This window comes from Mirounga angustirostris, unplaced genomic scaffold (genome assembly GCF_029215605.1).
Source record: "Mirounga angustirostris isolate CCGP_5_RB_7025 unplaced genomic scaffold, mMirAng1.0.hap1 SCAF_14, whole genome shotgun sequence".
NCBI lineage: Eukaryota > Metazoa > Chordata > Mammalia > Carnivora > Phocidae > Mirounga > Mirounga angustirostris.
Window position 1 is genome coordinate 44,798,093 of NW_026991722.1, and position 27,764 is coordinate 44,825,856.

Here is a 27,764-nt window from a genome sequence, read left to right on the forward strand (position 1 = left end):
ATCCTTTGGATAAATAACTAGTAGTGCAACTGCAATTTTGAGAAACCTCCATACTGTTTTCCAGAGTGGCTATACCAGTTTGCATTCCAACCAACAGTGCAAAAGGGTTCCCCTTTTCTCTGCATCCTCGCCAACATCTGTTGTTTTCTCAGTTAATTTTAACCATTTTGACAGGTGTGAGGTGGTATCTTATTGTGGTTTTGATTTGTATTTCCCTAATGATGAGTGATGTTGAGCATTTTTTCATGTATCTGCTGGCCATCTGTATGTCTTCTTTGGAGAAATATCTGTTTAGTCTTCTGCCCATTTCTTAACTGGATTATTTATTGTTTGAATGTTGATTTTGATGAGTTTTTTATAGATTCTGGATACTAGCCCTTTATCTGATAGGTCATTTACAATATCTTCTCCCATGCCATCAGTTGCCTTTTAGTTTTGTTGATTGTTTCCTTCACAGTGCAGAAGCTTTTTATCTCGACAATGTCCCAATAGTTCATTTTTGCTTTTGTTTCCCTTGCCTCCAGTGATATGTCTAGTGAGAAGGTGCTGAGGCTGAGGTCAAAGAGGTTGCTACCTGTTTTCTCCTCTAGGATTTTGATGGTTTCCTGTCTTACATTTAGGTTTTTTATCCACTTTGAATTTATTTTTGTGTATGGTATAAGAAAGTGGTCCACTTTCATTCTTCTGCATGTCGCTGTCCAGTTTTCCCAACACCATTTGTTGAAAAGACTTTTTTCCATCAAATATTCTTTCCTGTTTTGTTGAAGATTAGTTGACTATATAGTTGTGGGCTATGCCTCCTTTTTTAACTGCTACTAAATAATAAGAATGATAACATGGTGGTAGTAGTAATTGTAGTGGTAATATTAATAATATATGCCAGACATTGTTATAAATGCTTCTTATCTATTAACTCATTTAATTCTTGTAACAAATCAATAAGGTACACACTATCATTAGCCTCATGTTAAAGAAGACTAAACTGAGGCAAAGAGCAGTTAAGTACCTTGCCCATAGTCACAGGTGTAGTTGGCAAGGGAGTCTGGCTTAGAACCCAGTTGGTATGGTTCTAGAGCCTATACTTTTAAGCAGCTGCTTGGATATGCCATGGTTGATTATGCTAGTTCCCCAATATTAGACATTTAGGCATTTTCCAATTACAAAAATAAATTAACATGTGGGGAAGTGTATTAGTAAATGCTTATTTTGCTCTGCTAAAAGGTCATATTCATATTTTAAAATTATTTTTAAAGTCATAAAAGTATGGGTGCCTGGGTGGCTCAGTTGGTTAAGCAACTGCCTTCGGCTCAGGTCATGGTCCCGGGGTCCTGGGATCGAGTCCCGCATCGGGCTCCCTGCTCTGCGGGGAGCCTGCTTCTCCCTCTCCCACTCCCCCTGCTTGTGTTCCCTCTCTCGCTGTGTCTCTCTCTGTCAAATAAATAAATAAAATCTTCAAAAAAAAATAAAAAAATAAAGTCATAAAAGTATGCATACTAGAAGTTAAAGCATTTCATATCATTTATACTAAGATGATTTCTTTAAAAATTTTTTATTGTAGTAAAATGTACATAACATAAAATTTATCATTTTAACCATTTCTAGGTTTAAAAACAGTTCAGTGGAGTTAAGAACATTTACACTGTTGGAAAAATCATCACCATCCATCTCTAGGACTTTATTTTTCCGAACTGAACTATGAGCCCATGAAATAACCTTCCATTCCCCCTCCACCACAGCCTCTGGCAAACACCATTCTACTTCCTGTGTCTGTGAATTTGACTCGTCCAGGTATTCTCATATAAGTGGAACCATATAGTAATTATCCCATTATGACTGCTTATTTCACTTACCATAATGTCCTCAAGATTCATCCATGTTGTAGTATGCGTCAGATTTTCCTTCCTTTTTTAGGGCTGAATTATGTTCCATTGTATGTATACAACACATTATGTTTACCCATACATGGGCTTTTCCATCTTTTACCTATTGTGATTAATACTGTTATAAATATGGGTATACAAATATCTCTTTGAGTCCCTGCTTTCAGTTCTTTTGGATATATACCCAGAAGTGGAATGGTTGAATCACATGGTAATTCTATGTTTAATTTTTTAAGAAATCACTATATTGTTTTCAATAGTGACTATACCATTTTACATTCTCACCCACAGTGCACAAAGTTTGGAATTCTCCACAGTCTTGTTAATCCTTATTTTGTTTTCTTGATAACAGCCATCCTAATGGATGTGAAGTGGTAATTTATTGTGGTTTTGACTTGCATTTCTCTAATGATTAGTGACATTGAGTATTTTTTCATGCATTTATCAGCCATTTGTATATCTTCTCTGGAGAAATATCTATTTAAATTCTTTGCTCATTTTTGAATTGGGGTGTCTGCTTCTTTGCTGTTGTGTTCTAAGCATTCTTTATATATTCTGGTAATTAATCCCTTATCAGATATAGTTTTGCAAATATTTTTCTCCTATTCCACAGACTCAGCTGAAGCCAAGAGTTGGGACACTTAACTGACTGAGCTGCATAAGGAGCTAAATGGGAAGCGTTGGGTATATGATGTTGCTAAAATTCTTATGAGTGGAACTTAACCTAAAAAGGTATTTTGAGATTTTAAATAAATGGGGCATTTACATTTATTTGTGTCTTCTTCAGTTTCTTTCAGCAACGTTTTATAGTTTTCAGTGTACAAGTCTTTTGCCTCCTTGGTTAAGTTTATTCCTAAGTATTTTATTCTTTTTGATGCTACTATAAATAGAATTATTTCCCTTAATTTCCTTTTCAGATTGTTCACTGTCAGTGTATAGAAACACAACTGATTTTTTTTGTGTTGACACTATTTCCTCCAACTTTGTTCAATTTAATTATTACCTCTAACAGTTTTGTGTGTGTGTGTGTGTAATCTTTAGGGTTTTCTATATGCAAGATCATGTCATCTGTAAACAGATTTTATTTTATTTCTTCCTTTCCAATTTGGATGCCTTTTTTTTTTCTTGCCTAATTGCTCAGGCTAGGACTTTCACTATTATGTTAAATAGAAGTGACAAAAGTAGGCATCCTTGACTTCTTGATCTTAGAGGAAAAGCTTTCAGTCTTTTGTAACTATGATGTTCTCTGTGAGTTTTTCATAAATGGCCTTTATTATGTGGAGATCTTTTCCTTCTATTCCTAGTTTGTTGAGTGTTTTCATCATCAAAGGGTATTGAATGTTGTTAAATTCTTCTTCTGAATCAATTGATATGATCGTGAAGTTTTGTCTGTCACTTTGTTAGTATGGTATATTATATTGATTTTCATGTGTTGAATTATCTTTGCACTCCAGAAATAAATCCTAGTTGGTCATGGTATATAATTCCTTTAATATGCTGAATTTGGTTTGCTAGTACTTTGGTGAGGATTTTTACATCAATATTTATAAGGGATATTGGTCTATAGTTTTCTTGTTGTGTCTTTGGTTTTGGTATCATGGTAATGCTGGTCTCATAGAATGAGTTTGGAAGCATTCCTTCTTCAATTCATTGAAGAGTTTGAGAGTTGGTGTTAATTCTTCTTTAAAAGTTTGGTAGAATTCACCAGAGAAAGCATCTAGTCATGGAGTTTTTTTATTGGGAGGTTTTTGATCACTGATTCACTCTTTACTTATTATACATCTGTTGAGATTTTCCATTTCTTCTTGAGTAACAGGTAATTTGTATGTTTCAAGAAATGTGTCAGTTTCTTCTCATTTGTTGGTTTATGACTGTTCACAGTACTCTGATAATCCTTTTTATTTCTTTAAAATCATTAGTAATGTCTCCTTTTTCATTTCTGCTTTTAGTTGAGTCTTCTTTTGTTCTTAGGCAACCTAATGTTTTGTCAATATTGATAATCTTTTCAAAGAATAAAACTATTGGTTTTATTGATTTTTGTTTCTTGTTCTCCTATTTTTTATATCTCTAATCTTTATTACTTCCTTCCTTGTGCTGGCCTTAGGTTTAGTTTGCTCTTCTTTTCTAGTTCTTAAGGTATAACGTTAGGCTATTGAATTGACATTTTCCTTCTTCTTTTTTTTAAATTAAGCAGTTACGACCACAAATTTTCCTCTTAGCACTGCATTTGCTACATTCCATAAGTTTCATATGATGTGTTTTCATTTTCATTTGTCTCAAGATATTTTCTAATTTCTCTTCCGATGCCTTTTTTTTTTAAGATTTTATTTATTTATTTGACACAGAGAGAGAGAGAGAGAGAGCACAAACAGTGGCAGCAGCAGAGGGAGAGGGAGAGGGAGAAGCAGGTTCCCTGCTGAGCAGGGAACCCAATGTGGGGCTTGATCCCAGGACTAACTGACTGAGCCATCCAGGTGCCTCTCTTCTGATGTCTTTTTTGACCCATGGGTTTTTTAGGAGTACAGTTGACCCTTAAACAACACAAGGGTTGGGGTGCCAATCCCTTCCCCCCACTGAAATCTGCATATAACTTTTGACTCCTCAAAAACTTAACTACTGATAGCCTACTGTTGCCTGAAAGCCTTATTGATAACATAGTCAATTAACATTTATTCTGTATATGTATTATATACTGTATTATTACAATGAGGTAAGCTAGAGAAAAGAAAATGTTATTAAGAAAGTCATAAGGAAAATAAATTTACAGTACTATATGTAAAAAATCCACATATAACTGGACCTGTGTAGTCCAACCTGTGTGTTCAAGGGTCAGCTGTATTAATTCCTACACATCTATGGATTTTTTTCAGTTTTCCTTCTGCTGTTGATTTCTAGTTTTATTCCATTTTGATTGGAAATGATACTCTGTCTGATTTCAATCTTTTAAAAATTTTTTAGAACTTGTTTTTTGGCAAGATGATTACTTTTAAAGACAGATAAAGGCTATTTTTTGTTCAATAAGGCTTTTAAGCATCAATAAAAAATCCTGGTTTGAAAAAACATCATTAGAAAATGGGTGTGTGTGGCTGTCTACATGTGCCCAGGTGCTGGATGGCTTTTGCCCATCTAGGTGCAACCTGCTGGTACAACGGTAGGGGCGTGGGGGAGGCCCCGGAAGATAAAAGTCCAGTGGTTTGCTGATGGCCAGTCCCCAGAAGACTCCACTAGCCCTTCCTCAGACAGAAGGGGTCAAAGCAGCTGCTGTGGTGCCCATCCTGTTGTACAGCCCGAAGGGCAGTTGCTTCAACCATCCTCTGCACCAGGGGCTCCTCCACCCCACCTGGCACCACTGCAGTCCTACCTCAGCTCCAACTCACAACTCGTCAAAGAAGCCCAAGGTGCATGCAGCCAGGGACATGTTCCCCACTGACTGGAGCCCACTGCCTGTAGAGTTCCTGAACCTGAGGGTACTGTAGGCTGGCAAGGGGGCCACAGCTCAGAGGTGGGTGGGTGCAATGGGGCCTTAAGGCCTGAGGACATGGGCCCACCTGAGGAGTTACAGCAGGAGCCGCAGGACTCGGACCCCCAGGGGAGCCTGGACTCACTGGAGGAGCTGTTCTGGAACATGGCAGGCCCAAGTCAGAAGGCTGCAGCTCCAGGGGTGGACACCCATAGCTTGCTCCAGTTCGCCTCTGAAGCCTCAGAGAGCTACACCAACAGCTTAGATTACTTACTGCAGAAGCGGGAACAGGCCCTGGAGCAGGAGCTGGAGGAGCTGCTTCTGCATGACTTTTCCGACCTCAGCCCCTTGGATCTGGATGAAGATGAAGTGCCTCTCATACCTGAGCACAGGATGCTGGTGGAGAGGTTATCTGTGTCACCAGTACATCCCAGTGAGGCTGTGTTTCTACCCGGGTGTCACCTCCTACATTGTATCCTGGATTGTTCACACCTGAAGCCACACCTGGAGGGGCTGTTCTTCAGATGCCCCTGGCCCAGCAGCTGTCCTTCCTGCACAGTGGCCTCGTGAGCAACCTCTACCTACGCACCCCTGCTCCAGTGGCTCTTCCAGCTGCTGACATGGCCTCCAGAAATTTCTTCAGGAGCCTTTGGCTTCCTATGGGATCTCAGCATGGATGGGCTCTTCCATCAGTCTGATGGAGATAAGCACTGGTGGTGACCCTCACTGCAAGAGGTCATGGAAGCATTTTATAGCCTGGGAGCCCATAGTCCTGCTCTGGGACTGCAGGGGCCCTGTCAGCACAGTGGGAAAGTGTTTAAATAAATGACACTAGGCTGAGTTGGAGTGAGCAGCAGAACACACTCCTGGAGACTGCCTTAGACATTAGCCTGAGCTATATCTATAAGTTCCTGACACTGTGTACCCTCGCACAGCCAGGGGCCTACACCGATGGGGACCTCTCGGGCCTAACTGAGCTGCTGTGCTGAGCTGGCCTGGAAGGGCAGCTCTGCCTGCCACGCAAGACCAATCTCCAGCAGTTTCTGCTCCTGCTCCTCAAGAACATCCAGGAGTGGCCAGGGAAACTCCAGCAGCTGTGCTGTACCCTGAGCAAGGTGTCGGATCACCATTACCACTCATGCAGTTCTTCCTGGACGTGACCTTCTGGAGCAGACAGCTTCGAAGCCAGCCCAGCCTTGTGGTCTTTGCGCAGATGCTGGACCAGCAAGAGACATTCCGTCTCTGGCATGAGAAGGCCCAGCTGTCTTTGCTTAGCCAGGTCCTGAGCCTCATGAGACCATCATCCCTCTGGTAATACATGGGCTCTGAGACCTTGCCACCTTGCCAGGAGCAACAGCAAAGGCCAGTGCCAAACCAGATCACAAGGTCTGCTACCTGTGCCACAGCTGTCTGACACTGCCTGGGTGGGGGTCAGCTGCCAGGACATTCTTCCAGACCAATGGTGAGAGCTGCAGCTTGCTGTGCATGCAGTTGGGCCTCCATATTAGCACCAATATCCAGGAGAGCTTCCAGGCCATGTACTGGACCAGACTCAAAGACCTGGTTGCCCAGACCTACATCTGCTGGCAGCAGGTCTATATGAGCCTTACTGGACAAAAAGTAGCCTTTATCTGTCTTAAAAAAGTAATCATCTTGCCGCTGCCAGCCCCAGGCCCTGTAGAAGACTAGAAAGACTAAAGGAGGCCGTGGAAAGACTAAAGTTGCAAGGCAGGGCTGGCCCCAGGCTCTTGGCTCTGGTGAGAAGCGAAAAGGGCTCAGGGAACAGGAAGGAGCAAAGACAGAGGCCAGAGGAGGACAAGTGTGATGAAGCAAGAGCCTGCCTTGACACTGCCCCTGACCTGCACCAGGCAACGGATGGGGCCTCTCCCTGCCTGGCCCACCCCTCAGCTCTCCTTCTCTCCCAGCTGTCTCCTCTGCCGTAAGGCCTTTGTCTCCATACCCCCTGGTTTCCCTGGGCCACCTACGCGCCCCACGCTCCTTCCTCTCTCTGTCACTAATGTGAGCTTTCTTTGTGCACACTAAAGTCTTATTTCAGGAAAAAAAGAAAAGAAAAAATAAAAAGAAAATGGGTGCATGTGCATGCACACATGACAAGAAACATGCCTTGTTTGCTATAACACAGAGGCAAGGGGCGCCTGGGTGGCTCAGTCGTTAAGCATCTGCCTTCGGCTCAGGTCATGATCCCAGGGTCCTGGGATCAAGCCCCACATCGGGCTCCCTGCTCAGCGGGAAGCCTGCTTCTCCCTCTCCCACTCTCCCTGCTTGTGTTCCCTCTCTTGCTGTGTCTCTCTGTGTCAAATAAATAAATAAAATCTTAAAAAAAAAAAATACAGAGGCAAATAAGCACATGAAAATCTGTTCCACATCACTAGCCATGAGTCAAATGCAAATTAAACCCACAATGAGATAGCACTACACACTTATAAAAATGTCTAAAATTAAAAATAGTAACAACACCAAAGGCTGCTGAGGATGCAGAGAAAATGAATCATTTATACACTGCTAGTAGGAATGCAAAATAGTTCAGGCACTCTGGAAAACAATTTGCCAGCTTTTTATAAAACTAAGCATGCATTACCATATGACCCAGCAACTGTACTCTTGAGCATTTATCACAAAAAAAGGGAAAACCTATGTTCACACAAAAACCTGTACACAAATGTTCACACCAGCTTTATTTGTACTGGGCAAAAACTAGAAATAATCCAAATGTCCTTCAACCAGTGAGTTGTTAACAAAAGTGTGGTACATCCCTATCATGGAACACTATTCAGCAATAAAAAGCAAGTAATTATTGATATATGCAACAACTTGGATGAATGGCAAGGGAATTATGTTGAACAAGAAAAGCTAAGATGAAAAGGTTATATATCACAGGATTCTATTCACATAACATTCTCAAAATGACAAAATTATAGAGATGGAGAAGAGAATGGATGAGTGGCTACCAGAGGTTAGAGATGAGGAAGAATAGCATGAGGTAGTCTTTGGTTGATGGAAGAGTTGTGTATCTTGATTGTGGTGATGGTTACATGAACTTACACATGTGATAAGTCTAATAAAACTACACACACACACACACATGCAAATGAATGCATACAAAACTGTTTAAATCTGAATAAACTCTGTGGCTTGTAACAACGTCAATATACTGGTTTTTGAAGATGTTACCACTGGGGGAAACTCGGTAAAGGAGACTTCCCTGTGTTTTGTTTTGTTTTGAAAGATTATTTATTTTAGAGAGAGAGAGCGCACAAGCAGAAGGGGTAGGGAGAAGGAGAGAGAATCTCAAGCAGACTCCACGCTAAGGACCGGGACCGGAGCTGAAACCAAGAGTCGGATGCTCAACCCACTGTGCCACCCAGGGGCACCCCCCTCCATTTTTTTTTTAATGACTTCCTGAATATCTATAATTATTTAAAAATAAAAGTTTAAAAAGAAAACACAGCTACCTGAAGTTATAATTAGGGTACTATAATATGTATCTTTTAATATTTCTGTTTTATCAAAACTAATTATCAGAAATCCATGTTTATAGAGATGTGATCTTCCGGAAAAGACAGGGTATACTGTTTGTGTTAAGAAATGGAGCATATTTCCATGTGTCGCATAAATGTAGCAGGATGATTGTAGGAGGGGCCAACTGTGTTACCCTACTACACTATGATACTCTGTATTATTACTGTAGTTCCATAAGTACCTGCAAAAGCCATGCAAACATGGTCATCAAGGGCACAAATTTTCCTCACAGTTCTTTCATCTTGAAGCTTGGCAACAGATTTTTTTTCTACTCCAAGCACAACTATATCAGTACCTCGGATTCCAACCTGTCAAATGATTGAAAAAAAACCATAATTAATGTCAGTTTTAACATTAAAATGAAGTTATTCTAACACATGACTTAGAGGAAAAGGCGTTTCCTTAACTATTCAATAAAGCTGAGAAAAGTCGACTTCCAAGAAAACAGCTGCATAGGTACGGGATTACTAGAAGTCCCATTCTCCAAACCCAAAGCAAAGAAGACAAATACGTAGAAATTGGAAGAATATACCACCAATGCTGAAACTACAAGAGTGTCCTAAACTCAAGCAATACACCTGAAGAAGTGCTAACTAGATAAGGAACAATTTTAATCAAAATGAAAGAAAATGTTGGGAATCTATATGGATTCCTTATAGAATGGGCAATACTAGTGGTGGTAGCAGAAATAGTATAGAAAATTAAGTAGATAAAATTCTGAAAGCTCTCCCATGTATCTCACAATCTGGAGGGATAGTGCTTGGGGGCTATAAGCAGCCAAGAGAAAGACCAAATGCCTTCACTCCAGTTCACTGATCAATAAAACCTCCATTCAAACATGAATACAACAAGAAGAATCACTATTGTTCTTCCCTCTATCCCTTCCCTTGGGAGTGAAGTGGGAAAATGTCTAAAGAATAATGTATAAGATAGTAGTTCTCAAACTGGGACTTCCGTGGAAACATGTCTATATTCTCAGGGGTTCAAGAGTAATAGATGAGAAGTTTAATTCTGTATTACACTGGTGATCTAAATATTTTGATACAGGTATTTGTGTTTATGATTGCCTTGTAGCCAAGTGTGATATTAGTACTACTTATGCAAATAGGTGGGCTCTGAATTAGTATCACTGAAGTAGAAATACACAACAGTTTAAATACAGAACTAGACCTGAGATTACATGTTTTTTTTTTTTTTTAAGATTTTATTTATTTGTTTGACACAGAGACACAGCGAGAGAGGGAACACAAGCAGGGGGAGTGGGAGAGGGAGAAGCAGGCTTTCCACAGAGCAGGGAGCCTGATGAGGGGCTCAATCCCAGGACCTTGGGATCATGACGTCACCGAGCCGAAGGCAGACGCTTAATGACTGAGCCACCCAGGTGCCCCACATCTTTCAATTAAATAAAACTTAAGACAATTTATCAAGGCTTTTGCTCTTACTGTTCCCTCACTTCATTCCAGTCTGTCAATTTATCTGACAGGCCTTTACCTAATCATCCTATCTAAAATCAACAACCCTCCCTCGACATTCCCACCTTCATCTAAGAGACTCACGTTGAAATTTATATCCTACAGGAATTATGCCTTCTTATCAAGCCAAGGGACATTATAACAATATAACATATATTATGACTCAAGAAAATCTCAATATTTTCCCCAAATTGTAATAAATGAAATTAAATTAATCGATCACCACATATAATAAGTTTTATAATTCTCACCTAAACAGTTTTGACTTAATAAAGAAATTAAAACTTCCAACACAGACTATCTAGAAAATGTTTATTTATGTATTTATTAAATATTTTTTATTTATTTGAGAGAGAGAGAGAGAAAGAGAGCACAAGCAGGGAGGAGGAACAGAGGAAGAGGGAGAAGCAGACTCTCCGCTGAGCAGGGAGCCTGATGCGGGGCTCGATCCCAGGACCCTGAGATTATGACCTGAGCCGAAGGCAGACCCTACACCAATTGAGCTACCCAGGCACCCCTAGAAAATGTTTATAATGAAAATCCTAATATCAAAGTCTTTTGTATGTGGGTAAAATTATTCTCACAAGAAAATTCATAATCACATTTTATAAAATCAAATAAAAAATAATTATGAATTCATTCAAGAAGTTCAAGAAGGAATAAAAGTATTTAAGCTAAGCTTACAAGGTGAATAAGGAAAAAGCAGAAATTAATGATTAGGGAGAAAAAAATAAAATTGATAAGTAATACCAAGAGATAGTTTTTTAAATAATAATGAAGAGATGTCTCAGTTAATCTAGCCAAGAGGGGCAAAGTATAAAAATTATATACAATTGTGAAAAACCAAGAATTTAAAAATTATAACCCTAAGTTAACCAATGTGAAAAGGATGACAAACTAGAAAAATTTAAAACTGCCCATGCGGACTCAAGAAAATATAGAAAACACAGTCTCTCAAACAAACATGGGATAATTTCAAAAACAAGTGTCATGCCTAGAAGGTTCATGGATGAATTTTTCCTGATTATCTGTTATGGGTAATTCCTATGCTATTTAAATTATTCCATGAATGGGACACCTGGGTGGCTCAGTCAGTTAAACCTCTGCCTTCAGCTCAGGTCATAATCCCAGGACCCTGGAATTGAGTCCCACATCAGGCTCCTTACTCAGTGAGGAGCCTGCTTTTCCCTCGGCCTGGTGCTTCCCCTGCTTGTGTGCTTGCTCTCTCTCTGACAAATAAAAAAATAAATCTTAAAAAAATCTTAAAAAAAAAAAAAATTATTCCATGGTACAGATCAAAATGGAAATGTTCCTAACTCTGTTTTGGAAAGCTATGTAACAATGTTAAAATCTGGCAAATAAAACATTTTCTAAATAAAGAAAAGTACTAACGATTTTCACTTAGGAAAGCTCATGTCAAAAAAAAAGAAAAGAAAAGCTGATGTCAAAAAATTCTTTTTCTTTTTTGGCTGATGTCAAAAGTTCTAAACAAGATATTTACAAATAGAATCTATGAATACAGAAAAACAGTAATATTCCATAAACAATTATGGTTCATTCCAGGAATTTTAGGAATGTCAATAAAAGTAAATCTTTTAATATAAATGTTACAGGGGATAGTGAAGATCTGTTATTTTTGCCCTTCTGATAACAACAGCACTTCAATTTTTCTTGGAGAAATACTGAGTCTTTAGCTGGGGCTGTAATGCACCCCAGCCTCATCAAACAGTAAATCCTTGAAGTTTTACTGAGGGGCGCCTCGGTGGTGCTCAGTCGTTAAGTGTCTGCCTTGGGCTCCGGTCATAATCCCAGGGTCCTGGGATCGAGCCCCGCATTGAGCCCCACATCGGGCTCCCTGCTCCGCAGGAAGCCTGCTTCTCCCTCTCCCTCTCCCCCTGCTTGTGTTCCCTCTCTCACCATGTCTCTCTCTGTCAAATAAATAAATAAAATCTTAAAAAAAAAAAAGAAGAAATTTTACTGCAAATGTTTGGAAGACAGGATAATTCTTTACCTATTGATAGGAGCCTGGAGCCCAGGACTATCTAGGAGCCACTTCTTAGGGAGGTCATGTCTGAGAGTGAAAGTAATACGTAGAGGAAGCAAGAGATGGAGAGGAAGACAGAAAAGAGAAAAGGAGGGAAAGAGAGACAGAGACATACCAATTCTGGGGATATCATTAAGACCCTAGTAGTGGGCTCAGATGGTTAAGACCCTAGTAGCCATATAATTGAGACTAAAAGGAAGGTTTACCCCTGCTCCCTTTGGGTACTTGATTCAATACAGTTGACCCTTTAACAATGCAGGGGTTAAGGGTGCCAACCCTATCCCTTTGTACAGTTGAAAATTCGTGTATAACTTTTGACTCCCCAAAACTTAACTACTAATAGCCTATTGTTGACTGGCAGCCTTACCGGTATCAACAGTTGATTAACACATATTTTGTACATCATATACTATATTCTTACAATAAAGAAAGCTAGAGAAAAGAAAATACTAAGAAAATCATAAGGAAGAGATATACATTTATAATACTATATTGTAAAAAATTCGAGTATAAGTGAACCCATGAAGTTCAAACTCATCCTCAGTTTTTGTTTAAATCAGTTTGAGTTGCTTGCAACTGAAATAGTTGTAACTAAAACAAATAGTATAAAGTCAATGACAAAAGCTACAACAGCATTTGATAAAATTCAACATCCACACCTACTTTAAAAACACTAGAAAAGCAGGAAGACTATTTGTGAAAACTATTTCATAACTTGTTAAAAGTATCACAAACTTGTGGTATCTCTCCCGATCAGATGGGGGTTCCCCAATGTGGGGTGACGACTGAATAGAAGCCGGTGGCGCAGGTGGTGAAAGAATTCACCTGAAGCGGAACAAAGGAGATAGAATTTTACTGAATACACGACAAGGGAGAAGCAGCAGGACAGCAAAGAAGAGGCTGTCTGCCAGAAGGCAGTGGGTGGGGGCTGGATTTAAAGGGGGAAGGGAGGGGGCACCTGGGGGGCTCAGTCTGTTATGCGTCCAACTCTTGATCTCAGTTCGGGTCTTATCTCAGGGTTCAAGCCCCACGTTGGGCTCCACACTGGCCCTGGAGCCTACTTAAAAAGTAAGTAAAATAAATAAAATAAGGGTTCCTGGGGTGGCTCAGTCGATTAAGCATACAACTCTTGATTTCAGCTCAGCTCATGATCTCAGGATGGTGGGTTTGAGCCCTGCATCAAGCTTCACAGTCAGCACAGAGTCTGCTGGAGAGTCTCTCCCTCTGCCCCTCCTCCCTGCTTGAGCTCTCTTTCTCTCTCTCTCTCTCAAATACATACATAAATAAAATATTTTAATAAATAAAATAAATAGGAACAAAAAAATAAAATAAAGGGGGAAGGTGAGGAGGTATGGGGACATATGGAATTTTCCTTTTTTTGGTAACTGTGCCTGGTTTTAAGTAGCCCATTGGTTAGTTATGGCCTATGGATATTTAGAGATGGGTTGCCTGATGGGCCTATCTGTATTCAGCCAGGGGGTTGGAAGTCACTATGGACCCTTTTGCCTTGGTTAAGTTTCCATTGCTCAAGTCTGTTGGTTGGACTCTACAAAACTGGCAGCCAGAATCATCTGAGAAAATGAGTTACCATCCATTCCACTTGTTAAGCCAAAAACCCAGTTGTTATCCTTTATAGCTCCTCCTCTCACACCATCCATTTCCAACCAATTACCTTGCTTTTGTCCATTTTACCTACACAAATTATCCAACTTCCCATCAACACTCTAATACAAGCAACCATCATTTCTTGCCTGGACTATACAGGACTGCATAGCCTACTAGGTTTTCCACTTTCTACCTTTGCTCCCCACCTCTCCATCCTCCCACCCCCATCCTGTACTGCCACCTAGTCTGTACAAGGTTGCCAGGGTGAGCATTTAAAAACATCAGTAGGGTCAGATTACTCTTCATTTGAATATCCTTCCACAGCACTCCTCTGCACTTAGAAAATCTTTTTAAACTCTTTAGTCTTGCTTATAAAGTTGGGAAAGATCTAGCTCATGCCTATTTCTCCAATAGTATGTCATTGTTATTCACCAAACTCCAGCCACATTACCTTATTTCAAGACTTTTTCAAGCACAATTCTGTTTCCCTCCTCTGAACTTTCACATGTAATATTCCCTCTGCCTGGAATGCTTCTCTTCCTATTTCAAGTCTCAATTTCAATTTCACCTCAAGGAGTCCTTCTCTATTATTCTTTAAACAACAACCCATTCTGTCCTTTCAGTCAGCACATTTATAATTATTTATTTATTCATTATACTTGTCTCTCCAAATAGTATCTCTGAGGGCAAGGAAACAATCAGAGGAATCTAGAAAGTGGGACGCTCCACTGAACAATTAACCCAGTCTCTTCAAGAAGTCAAAGCCATGAAAAAAGAGGAGATGCTGTTCAAGAATAAAACAGATACCTAAGGGCTAAGCACAGTACACAGACTTTAGATTCAGACTCAACACAATTACAAAAAGACATTTTGTAAGCAATGAGGAAAATCAGAATGTAGACTATTACAAAATATTAAGGAGTTTTTGTCAATTTCGTTAGGAATGGTAATGGTCTTAAGAGACAACTTTATTTAAATGATGAAATATCTTGTTATCAGGGATTTATTTTATTTTATTTTTATTTTTTTAAAGATTTTATTTATTTATTTGAGACAGAGAATGAGAGACAGGGAGCATGAGAGGGAGGAGGGTCAGAGGGAGAAGCAGACTCCCTGCTGAGCAGGGAACCCGATGCGGGACTCGATCCCAGGACTCCGGGATTATGACCTGAGCCGAAGGCAGTCGCTTAACCAACTGAGCCACCCAGGCGCCCCAGGGATTTATTTTAAAATAATAATAGATTTAAATGTAAAATGCAAAATTATAAACTTTTAGGGAAAAATTTTGGGATCTGGGCAAAGGGTTTTTAGACTTGGCACCCAAAAATATGAACCATAAGAGGAAAAATTGTTAAATTGGGTCTCATCAAAATTATAAATTTTTGCTCTATGAAAGTCCATGAGAAAAGAATGAAAAGACGAGCTACAGAGACAGAGGAAATATTTGGAAACCCCATATCTGAGGAAGGACTGGAATCTAGAATATATAAAGAACTGTCAGAACTCAATAGTAGAAAAACCAATCCAGTTAGAAAATGGATAAAAGACATGAAAGACATTTCACTGAAGAAGACATACAGATGGCAAATGAGCACATGAAAATCTGCTTGACATCATTAGCCATTTAATGGCTAATTTAAAACCACAATGAGGTATCACTATATACTTATCAGAATGAACAAAATGAAAAATAGTAACACCAAATGCTGGCAAGGATGTATGGAAGCTGGATCACTCACTGCTAGTGGGGATATAAAATGATATAGCTACTCTGGGAAATAATTTAGCAGTTTCTTATAAAACCAAACCTGCAATTACCATATGATCCAGTAATTGCACAGCTGGAGATTTATATCAGAGAAAAAACACTTATGTTTACACAAAAAACTGCTACAAATGTTCATAACATATCTATAAATAATAGCTCCAAACTGTAAACAACCCAAATGTTTTTCAAAAGAGAATAAATACTGTGGTACATCCATACTGTGGGATACTACTCAGCAATAAAACGCTGATACATTCAACAACTTAGATGAACCTCAAGGGAAAAAAAAGCAAATCCCAAAGGTTTCGTACTGTATGATACCATTTATATAATACTTTGAAATGAAAACATTTTAGAAATGGAGGACAGATGACTGCTTTGAGAGATGAGGGCTATGGATAGGAGGGTGTGTGGGCAGGGGAAGGAGGTGGGTGTGGTAATAAAAGAGCAGCATAAGGAATCCTTGTGGAGTTGGGACTGTTCAATATCTTCACTGTGGATACACGAAAGTACACAGGCAATAAAATCTGACAGAACTTAATATCCACATGAATTAGTACAAGGGTTACTGGAGAAATCCAAATAAAATAGGTGGGCTTATATCAATGTCAATAACCTGGTTGTAATATTGTGCTATACTTTTGCAAATGCTACCATTGGCAGAAAATGGGAAAAGTACACAAGGAATCCCTATGTATGGTTTCTTTTTTTTTTTTTAAGTTTATATATTTAAGTAATCTCTACACCCAATATGAAGCTTGAACTCATGACCCTGAGATCAAGAGCTGCGTACTCTACCAACTGAACCAGCCAGGTGCCCTCAAATCTCCATGTATTATTTCTTACAACTGCATGTGAATCTACAATTATCTCAATAAAAAATTCAATTAAAATAATTCTATTGGAAAGAGGGAAAAGTTGGGGAAAGATAAAACAGATTCGTAGAATGTTGGTAATTGTTGGAGCTGGGTAATGGGTATACAGAGGTTCATTATGGTATTCCCTTTATATCTTTGTGTGTTCAAAATATTCCATAATAAAAAGTTAAAAATAAACATAAAAACAAACAAACCTTGAATTTCTCTACCTGCTTTTTCTCACCAACAATTTAAACACATGCTAAAGTCTCCCTTATCTTAAACAAAGTCTTAAACACCACTTCACTTCAATCCCACCCCTCTTTCAAACTCTTCAAAGCCAAATATTGTCATCATCCTTCAGCTGATGGCAACATGGTTTCCACCCCCACTCCTCCCAGAGTTTAGTCAAGGTAGACTACACACAGGTCATTAAGGTCCCTCATGGTTGTAGGTTATCCTCTACATAGTCCATTAGTCTATAGTCTACATTTCATCTTTTCAAGAGAAGAGTACTCAACAATACTCATTTACTCTACCTTCAACATATATTTTAAGCAGGGGAGAGAAATGATGCACTTCAAAATTACTATCTCCAGTCTATATCAATCCCCTGAGTTCCAAACATGTATATTTATATATACTCATGCCTCACAGTCTCTGTAGGTCAGGAATCTGGACACAGTTTATCCTCTAGCTTAGGGTCTCTCACAAGGGCCTGCAATCAAATTGCCTTCCAGGGCTGCACTCACCTCAAGGCTCATGAGGGAGGATCCATTTCCAAGCTCACTCACATGGTTGTTAAGATTCAATTCCTCACACACTGTTGGGACTAAGGATCTCAGTTCCTTGCTACATTGGACCCTCCATAGAGCAACTAAAAATGGCAGCTATGTTCCACAAGAATAAGCAAGTGAGAATGAAACAGGATGAGCAAGACATAAGTCACCATCTCTTTGTAACTTAACCTCTGAAGTGACATCCCATCACTTTTGCCTATCCAAATTCCTAGAAACAAGTCACTAGATTCAGCCCACACCCAAGGGGAGAGGATTACACAAGTGTATGAGCACCAGAAAGTGGGGATCACTGTAGGTCATTTTAGAGGCTACCTATAAGGCTTCCATAAGCATCTCAACCTCAACAAGTCCAAACCTCAATCCTTCAGTCAAACTTAGAGCTTCATATTCAACTATACCATTAAAGTTTCTCTGGAATCTGCCTTATTCTCCTTTCTGCCCCAACCCTTGTAAAAACTATTATTTTTCATGTGGATTGCTTCATAGACTCCTATGTGGTTTCCCTGCTTCCAGTCTTGATATTATCCAATCCACTGACCACATTGGAGTCTGAGAAATCTTTGAAAAATAAATACATGAAAAAAAGAAAAAAGAAAATCTGAATGTGGCATTCCTTTACTTAAACACTTGTACGAGTAAGGACCATTTCTCACTAAGCAAACTGAGACAGCACAGAACTGGAATTGAAACAGAAAGATCTAGGGACTGTAATATTTACTCTGCATATTGGCCTTTCACTCTCTTAATACAGAGAAGCTGTATTTACAGAAAAAAGGAAAAAAAAGATGGCCACTGGCAATCTTGGACACACATCCCAACAGTTGTCCCAGAGGAAAAAAGCTACCACTATCTCTAGTTTAAAAAATCCTAAGGATGGATTTGAGTCACATGCTTATCACTGTGTTCAGGAGGATAGAAACTAAGAATGATTCTACCTGGGTCATGTAAGTACCTCTGTGGTTGGACAAATGCAGTCTGTTACTAGAAGGACTGATCAGTGATAATCTAGAGAATGACAACAGGCACATTAAAACCCTTCAAGGCCTCTTATTTCCTTAAAGACATTCTATGATCCAGCCCCCTTTCTAGCTTTATCTCTTCCTGGTTTTACATTGCTTCAGCAATCTGGAATGCCTTCCAATTCATAGAATATAGTTGTCTTTTGCTAACTGGTCTTCACATGCTATTTCCTTTGTCTAAAATACTCTTCCTTCTTCCCACTTTTCAACATATCATTCATCTTTTAGGGGTCTACTTAAATATTACTTCCTCAGGAGAACCTTCCTAACACCTAAAGTTCCCATACTGCCCCCTCTTCTCTCCCCATTATAATACTCATTTAGGCCTTGTTAGGACTATTAATCATCTAATGTGCCTGCTAGATAGTAAGCTCTCTGAGGACAGGAAGTGAGTCTATCTGATTCATTCTGAAACCCTAGAACCCAGCACCATGTTTGGCATACATAAGTGTTCAACAAAAATGTCTTGAAATAATAAATGAAAGCACTAGAAGAATCACAGACAAAAGTGAAGGGAAAAGTGAAAATGAAGGAATAGTAAATAATAATAGCTATCTTTTATTAAATACCTGCTGTGAACCAGATACTGTGCAAGATGTTTAACATGTATTATTACCTCATTTAACTCTCTCATCAACCCTATGAAGCAGGTGCTATTTTGGTACCTATTTTACTATTAAAGAAACTATAGCTTAGAGAAGTTAGTTGCTTTGCATGATATATACCTGACTTCCATATTCATGATATAATGGCTAATTATATACAAATATTTATTTAAGAAATTGCATGATACAATGCAAAGAGCAGAGGCTCTGGAACTAGAAAAAATTAAGTGTGAACATGGGCTCCATCACTTTCTAGCTGGTTACCTTCAGCAAGCTATCAAAGTTTCTGAATCAGTTTCCACATATATAAAAAGGGGATTAAATACTATACTTAACATTACATAACATACATAAAATACTTGGTACAAAAGAAATATTACTTAAAGGCTTACTTTTTACCTTGCCCCTCCACTGTAATATATCATGTGGTAGAAATACAAGAGGAATTATGCTACCTAGATTCTTTTTTTTTAAAAAGATTTTATTTATTTATTTGTCAGAGAGGAGAGAAGCAGCACAAGCAGGGGGAGCTGCAGGCAGAGGGAGAAGCAGCTCCCCGCTGAGCAAGGAGCCTAACGTGATACTCAGTCCCAGGACCCTGGGATCACGACCTGAGCCGAAGGCAGACACTTAATGGACTGAGCCACCCAGGCGTCCCTATGCTACCTAGGTTCTTGAAGATCTTACTATCCAGTTGGTGTGAGAAGACTATTAAATATACTTGAAATTAAAGTGAAAATGAGGCCAAATAGTAGACACTCTATAATGCTATGTGGTACAGATTGTTAAGTTCAGAAAAAGAGTAAGAGTCAGTATGGCTGGAGCAGATCAGAGAAGGCTTCATCAAGAAGAAATGTGCAGAGATTCTCAGAGGATACATAAGAGGGAGTGTGGCATAAATAAAGGTGTTTTCCTCCTCTACCCACAAACATATATGAGTAAAACCATGAAGCTGCCCCTTTAATTAAAGAGGGTGGATAAGGATTATGGAAGACAGTGATGGCCAGAATGTGAAGCTAAGATTTGTAAAAGCAGGAAACATGGAGCTAGTAACAGTTTGGGGTCAGGGAAAGGACAGAATGAGGAATGGTAATAAATCTTACATTTTTCATGGGAATACTGTAAAGGAGTCATTGTTTTTTTTTTTTTCTAAGAAGAAAGGTATTACCGCTCCAAAATGTTATTCAAACATATTTTTCATTTATAGAAAAGGGAACTAAAGCAAAAAGAAAACAGGCCTCTTGCCTCACTTCATGCTATAAGATAATCACCAAAGAAGGAAGTAGAACCCAAGCCTCTAATTGTGATCCCTATAACTTCTTGTATTACTAAATAATATTGCATCCACATACTGGTCAAAACTGGTCAACCTTGGCTTATTTGCAACTCATCATAACAGATGTTGTTTACAGACAGAATATTTTGAGACATATTTTAATAAGCAAGTGCCATTATAAACTTCACCCCACGTAAAAGGTCATAGCACCCTCAAGGAAACACAATGAACAACTCCATACAAAGATGCAAATTATAATTTCAGAATCCTGAGACAAAAACTGTCTCATCCTTCCAATGTATCTTTAAAAATGCCCATTATAGGTATTTTTATATCCTTACCCTTTTACAGCTGATTACAAAGGAACTATCAATCAGTTCTATAGCATTCTTAAAACATTTTAAATGAGCCAATGTGGCTTCTTATTACACCCCAGTCTTCTCCCATTACTTTCTTTATTTTAGGCTCTAAAACTTGGGCATTATTTTCTAACCATATGCTTCATGCCTTACTGGGGGTTATATAACTTTTTGTTTTTATCAAAATGGTACCCTTTTGGTTTAAGCTACATCAGGTTTTTCTTAAATTTACAATTCTAAAAAAATTACTTATAAAACAGAAGCAAAACTAGAGGGCCCAATTAAATAGAGGAATACAAGATTCTTTCTAGTGTTATTTTTTTTTTACCACTTTACATTTGATAGATTTACAATAAAAGTGAATTATTTCCTTCCATAACTAAGTTGGTATGGACAGTGAGGAAAAATAGAGACACTGCTGGACTTAGAAATGTGTATTCTCATACCTGGTGTCTCAATTTCCAAAATGCACAACAAACATGCTCATGAAATTCGAGAGATTTAAAAGAAATTGTAACCTTCAGGTACGCCTGGGTGGCTTGGCTAAGTCAGTTAAGTGTCTGCCGTCCGCTCAGGTCATGATCCAAGGATCCTGGGATTGAGCCTAGCATCAGGCTCCCTGCTCAGCAGGGAGTGTGCTTCTCCCTCTCCCTCTGCCCCTCCTCCCTGCTCGTGAGCGCTCTCTCTCTCTCTCTCTCTCCTGAGCGCTCTCTCAAATAAATAAAATCTTCAAATAAATAAATAAATAAATAGTATCATTCTGAATTCGTACGTTAGGACTTAGAGGATTTGGAGTAATAGATTCTTGCTCACCATGGCAATTTTGTCCTTTTTAAGTTTTATAAATCACTATGAGATTAATGTAATTAAAACTTGTCAGGAGTATTACTGCTACCCTGAGTACTTAAGTTTTTCAGAAATGTGGATACTTAAATATAAAGTAGGGTATAATCTCTCAAAAAATTTCAGCACTATTTGAACAACAAACAAAAAAGTGGCAAAAGAATGGAGATTCTCGGGGCTCAGAGCCTCTAAAAGGCTGCCAAATATTCCGGTGAAAATTTTAGGACAATTACTTTTAACAGGTGGAAGTGTGTGATAACTGGCTTAGCGTTTTTGACCATTTCTTCGCCAACAGATTCCATTTTACATTGATTTGTCCCTATTTCAGGGAACAGGCATGGCCTATTTTTAATGTAATTATTATTAAACGACAGTACCCACAAGAAGGAACTGTTACTTTTCCATGCATCTGTCGATTCCTGAGGAAGCAGATCATGTGCATCCAGGAAGGCTGTTACTGGCTGGAGGAAGTATTTTCTTCCTCTGTTAGACACAGCATTAATACCTCTTCTAAAATCAAAGCTTCAACTCACACCCCAGTTTTGTGTCTGTACCTATCGTTCTTCAAACGCAGCTGCCCACCTATGAAATCTACTTTTATCCCGTCACTTCCAGCCCAAATTTCAGAAAAGGCATCTCTCTCGATAAAAAAGACGAAGCACTTCTCACAAGTGGGAGACTCCTTTTCTGACCCGCTACGCCAGGGCCTTGGGCTGGGGCAGCGGGGTGAGGAAGACATGGCGGGGGGCGGGGGGCGGGGAGGGGGGACAGTGGTGGAGAAACTGATGGCTCACCGCCGTGGATCCTTTCTTCACTGCTTCCTGAGCATATTCCACTTGGAAAAGGTGTCCATCTGGGGAGAAGACAGTGATTGCCCGGTCATACCGAGATGCCATGGCACAGGCCTACGCCAGTTCCTGCGGTGCCAACGACGCTACCGCCGGAAAAACGCGCGGAAGTGTCTCAGCTGCTGACACGTGCCACCCGGAAGTGCTTGCCTAGAGCCGTGAGATGCGTCCCGGAAGTGCTCGCACCTGCACCGCGAGTTGCCCTCTGGCAGTCCTGGAGCCCACTGCCAGGATGCCGCCCAAAAGTCCTTGTTCCGCCTGCCTGCGTACGGCTGTGCCTGTGAGATGGCAGAGTTCCTCTGCTACCATTAGTGCTTGGTGCACACTTCCCGGTTTTTCCACTACGGGTGTTGTCCTAGGGGTGGTGTCAAATCTATCCGGGTGTAAAAAGACAGCTAAGAGTAGGGCTTCACGAAGAGAAAATCGAAGATATTTTGGTTTTCTCAAACCTGTCAGAGCACCAGTGGTAAGTTAAATTCCAACCTCTTCATTTAGCTCCAAATTGCAGATTTCATTTCGCCCTCTCACTTATCTTACGTCGTTTTAAGTCAAGGAAAGCCGTAATTTTCAAAATAGTGTTTTTTCATTTTCTGCCTTGTGAATGGCAGAAAATTTTTATTTTCTGCTAATGACAGGAATTAAGATGGTACTATTTTCATCAAATAAATTTTTTAAAAGCCCAGCTTAACAGTGTGGCTTTGGGTAGGTATATTTCACTTCCCTAAAAGTGACCTATAAAAAGAGGATAATAAGCCCGACCTCACAAGTTTGTTGTAAAAAGCAAATGAAATCACGTATCACTGTATGAAGGCATTACTTATCACAGATAAGTACTTGAAAAATGTTAACTTTTGTTATTAATCATTGAGCTAACTAAAAAGTTAAGATTATTCTGTAAGAGAGAAATTAGGAAGAGTAAAAATGTAGCATGAGTCCACTTATATGTTTTTTAAATGTATGTACAAACATATTTCTAAATCTATAGAGAAAAGAGTGAGAGGGCATACATCAAGTTGACAAGAGTGGTTTTCTTTGCAGGAGTCCAGGGATTGGAAACAGAATGAGGAGACATGGTAAGGAGAAAGAAGTTATTGTTCTAAACTTTACATCTGTATTTTAAAATTTTTACAGTAAGCATAGTTTACCTTTATACTTAATAAAAACAGTATAATATAATTGTTTAATGCCTAGAGACTTCTGCAAAGGCAGTCTTGATAGTTTGACCCAGATCTCCTATTGAGAACAACTAGAAATACTGGACAAATTATTTTCTTAAAATATATATTCTGACTTCAAATAGCTAACAAGGAATGAGGAGTTGTGGTGCCAAGATTCAGAAGAGAAGGAACACTCTCAGGGGTAAACCTAGCATTTTTCCCTTGAGATATTTGCCTATACGTAATGCCTAGGTGAATAGTGAAGCAGATTTTTGATAGACAAAAACTGGATTTCAAAGCCTGTCAAAGTATAGGGGTTATGGTAAAGATGACCTAGGCTTTTGTTTGGGACCCAAAGAACCACACCCCAGAAATAAGAGTAAACCAAAAGCAGATGTCTTCTTACAAAGACTAACACCAAGTTTTGCATCATCTCAGTTGAGGATTGGACTAAAGCCGTTGATGAAGAGAACAAAGGAAAGAGAAATGTAGCTAAAATTAAATCTCCTTACAACTTGCAGCCCACTGGAATACCTGAGATGTGCAGAGCGTGACATTCCTCAAGGAACTCATGGCTGCCTTAATATTGTTGTTTTATTAGAGACTAAAAGCCACCTTATCTTAACAATAGCTAGCCCTCCAAGGTCCTGGAGACCTGGCTTTCAACATGCACAAATTCCTTAGAGACTTATGTTACCCATAATCCCCACTAACTAAAAGTATATAATCAGTCACTCCTCACAATCCCAGTGCAGCTCTTTCTGCCCATGGGTCCTGTCCCCATGCTATAATAAAAACACCCTTTTCCACCAAAAATGCCTCAAGAATTCTTTCTTGACCATTCACTTGGCGGCTCCACATTAGTAGCATTTCTCAAACTGTGGTCCACAGATCTTTGGAATTATTCAAAAACCTTTCAAGGGATTCGCAACGTCAAAACTATAATGATAATACTAAAATGGTTTTTGTCCTTCCGTTGTATGAATATTTACATTTGCAGTGCAAAAGAAATAGGTAAAACTGCTGGAGCCTTAGTATGAATCAAGGCAGTAGCATCAATCTGTACTAGTATACACTGTATTCTTTACCACTAAGCACTCATTAAAAAAAAAGCCAATTTCATTTAAGAATGTTATTGAATAAGCAATAAATTATTAAATTTATCAGGTCTTCCTCGGGAGTACTTGTATGTTTAATATCCAGAATGGAAAGTACACATCAGGTACTTCTGCTGCCTTCAAAGTAAGGTGGTTAGCTTGAGAAAAAGCACTTTTGTAAATCTTTGAGTTGCTAGCTGAACCAACCCCGTTTCTCATGGAATATCATTTATACCTGAAAGAGTGACTGACATTGTGGTTATTCAGAGTTAGATATTTGGGCAGACATTTCTGAAAATGAATAAAATTAGCCTGTCACTTCAAGAAAAACAACAGACAATATGTGTTTCCAAAGATAAAATTCAAGGTTTTGGGGCGCCTGGATGGCTCAGTCAGTTAAGCACCTGCCTCAGGTCATGGGATCCTGGGATTGAGCCCTGTGTTGGGCTCCCTGCTTAGCAGGGAGCCTGCTTCTCCCTCTCCCTCTGCCCTCCCTCCCACTTGTGCTCTCTCTCTCTCCCTCTTTCAAATAAATAAATAAATAATCTTTAAATAAAATTCAAGCTTTTGAAGCAAAAATTAGAATTTTGAAAAACTTGTATCCGTCACCATGAACTTGACAATTTCTCCGTAATAACTGACTTTATTGATGAGACTGGTGGTCATATTAAAATGTGATTTTTTATATAGTACTACATTTGGAAAATATGCATAACTCAGCCAGGATTTTTCTAGTGACCAAAGCATAAATCATGCACAATCATGCATAAATAAAAAAGACATTCAAATTCCTAAACAGACTAGCCGATTTAATGTAAAAGAGTACTAAAAGTTCATTGGTGTGATTTTAGATGACAAATTTCAACTAAGAAACTACCACCTTTTGAATGTTTGTCTAGTAACAAAGAATATCCAATGATTGAAATCACTGTAATTGATCTGGAGTGATCTGAAAAGGCTATACAAATACTTTATTTTCCAATATATATCTTTGTGAGGTTGTTTTCCCCCTATATTTCAATCTAAATAACATATGGCAACAGTTTGAATGTAGAAGCAGATCTAAGAATCCAGCTGTATTCTATTAAGCTGGATATTAAAAAAGATTTATAATTTCATTCTTTTTTTAAAAATATTTTATTTATTTATTCGACAGATAGATGGAGAGAGAGCACACGTAGGCAGAGTGGCAGGCAGAGGGAGAGGGAGAAGCAGGCTCCCTGCTGAGCAGGGAGCTGGATGTGGGGCTCAATCCCAGGACCCCAGGATCATGACCTGAGCCGAAGGCAGACGCTTAACCAACTGAGCCACCCAGGAACCCCATATAATTTCATTCTTCTCACTAATGTTTTTAAATTTTGGAAAATATAGGTTTTTCATTTATTGAAAAGGTTTATTTATTTTAGAGAGAGAGAGCAAGCAAGCGAGAGAGCACTCACGTGTGTGAGCGAGGGGAAGGGACATAGGGAAAGAGAGAGAGAATTTCAAGCAAACTCTCCACTGAGTGCAGAGCCTGATGCAGGCTCAATGCCACAACCCTGAGATCATGACCTGAGCCTAAAGCAAGAGTCCGATGCTTAACTGACTGAGTCACCTAGGCACCCCAGAAAATGCAGGTGTTTTAATAGAAATATATGAAAAGTGTAAATATGTAATGGGTTTAACTTTTTAATGAATTAATAAATAAAATGTTTTAATTTTAATATGGTAAATATAGACATAACCCACATGAACAAAAGCTCTTCAGGGTCCTCAATAATTTTTAAGTGGGTATTCCTAAGGTCAAAAAGTTGGGAACCACTAGAATAAAGCATTGCTAGTACCCCTAGAAGATTAGTTGCCTGCCAGAAGCAAAGTAAATCCTCTGTAGAGGAAGATAACATTATGCAGAACCTCAAATTGTTGCAGTTTTTTTGTTTTTTAAATATTTTATTTATTTATTTATTTGAGAGAGAGAGAGAGCACAAGCAGGTGGAGGGGAGAGGGAAAGGGAGAAACAGACTCACTTCTGAGCAGGGTGCCTGATGCAGGACTTGATCCCAGGATCCTGGGATCATGACCTGACCTGAAGGCAGATGCTTAACTGACTGAGCTACCTAGGTGCCCCTGTTGCAGTTTGTAATATGCAGTATCCTGTGCTCTATTAAAAGTAACCTTGCACACACAAAAAAGTGGTGTGACTAAAGAACAAGAAAAACAACAGGCAATAGAAAGACATATAAGATCCAGCTAATGAAGTTATCAAATATAGATTTTTAAAACAAATATGATAATTATATGCAGAGGATTAAAAACAAGATCAAGACTTTTAGCCAGGGACTAGAACTATTGATGAAGCATGTGCTGGAAAATATAGAAATGCATACTACATTAACTGAGATTAAGGACTTAAAATTGGACTTAATATCAGTAATTGGACTTAAAATCAGACCTAGTTGACTTAAAATTGGACTTAAGTCAATAATTGGACTTAAATCAGACCTAGTTGAAGAGAGAATTAGGGAATTAGAAGATAATTAAAAATATATATATATAAAATTTCCACATCAAAGCAGAGAGAGATAAGAGGATAAAGAACACTGAAAAAGAATCTAAAACACAGTGGGTATGTTAAAAAAACCAAATGTAGGTATAGTTAGAGTACCAGACAATAGGAGGTAAAAAATAGGGCAGAAACAACATATAAAGATACTTTGTTTAGAAATTTTCAAGCTGACAAAAGAATCAAGCAACAGATTTAAGAAAAACTATTAACAGCAAGAAGGATAAATAAAAGAAATTCACACTTAGAAAAGTCATAATAGGGGCGCCTGGGTGGCTCAGTTGGTTAAACGGCTGCCTTCAGCTCCGGTCAGGATCCCAGAGTCCTGGGATCGAGCCCTGCATTGGGCTCCCTGCTCAGCGGGGAGCCTGCTTCTCCCTCTCCTGCTCCCCCTGCTCACTCTCTCTCTCTCTGTCAAAAAAAAAAAAAAAAAGTCACAATAAATCCAATGTAAATCAAAGACATTGAGAAAAATCTTAAAGCTATCTAAAGAAAAAAATAGGTAAATTACCAAAAAGAAGATTATACGGCTATCAGCTGACTTCTATAGTAACATGGAATTCTACCTTCAACATGCTAAAATACATGCAAA

The 27,764-nt window shown here is 38.9% G+C and overlaps 1 protein-coding gene and 1 pseudogene across 3 annotated transcripts in view; one reads left to right on the forward strand and one right to left on the reverse strand.

The window, feature by feature from the left end:
- The window catches only part of PSMA8 (proteasome 20S subunit alpha 8), a 44,050-nt gene extending 21,626 nt beyond the window's left edge, over nucleotides 1-22,424 (reverse strand). For 2 of the 3 annotated variants that reach the window (XM_045886893.1, XM_045886892.1), the window contains exons 1-2: nucleotides 22,323-22,424; nucleotides 9,062-9,188 (exon numbers count right to left, since the gene is read on the reverse strand). In XM_045886893.1, the coding sequence (XP_045742849.1) occupies nucleotides 9,062-9,188; nucleotides 22,323-22,424 (229 nt within the window). The remainder of the gene's footprint in view (nucleotides 1-9,061; nucleotides 9,189-22,322) is intronic. The other variant, XM_045886895.1, reaches the window with a different exon arrangement.
- Nucleotides 837-7,029, forward strand: LOC123853203 (protein FAM178B-like; annotated as a pseudogene).
- Nucleotides 22,425-27,764: the final 5,340 nt, after the last annotated feature.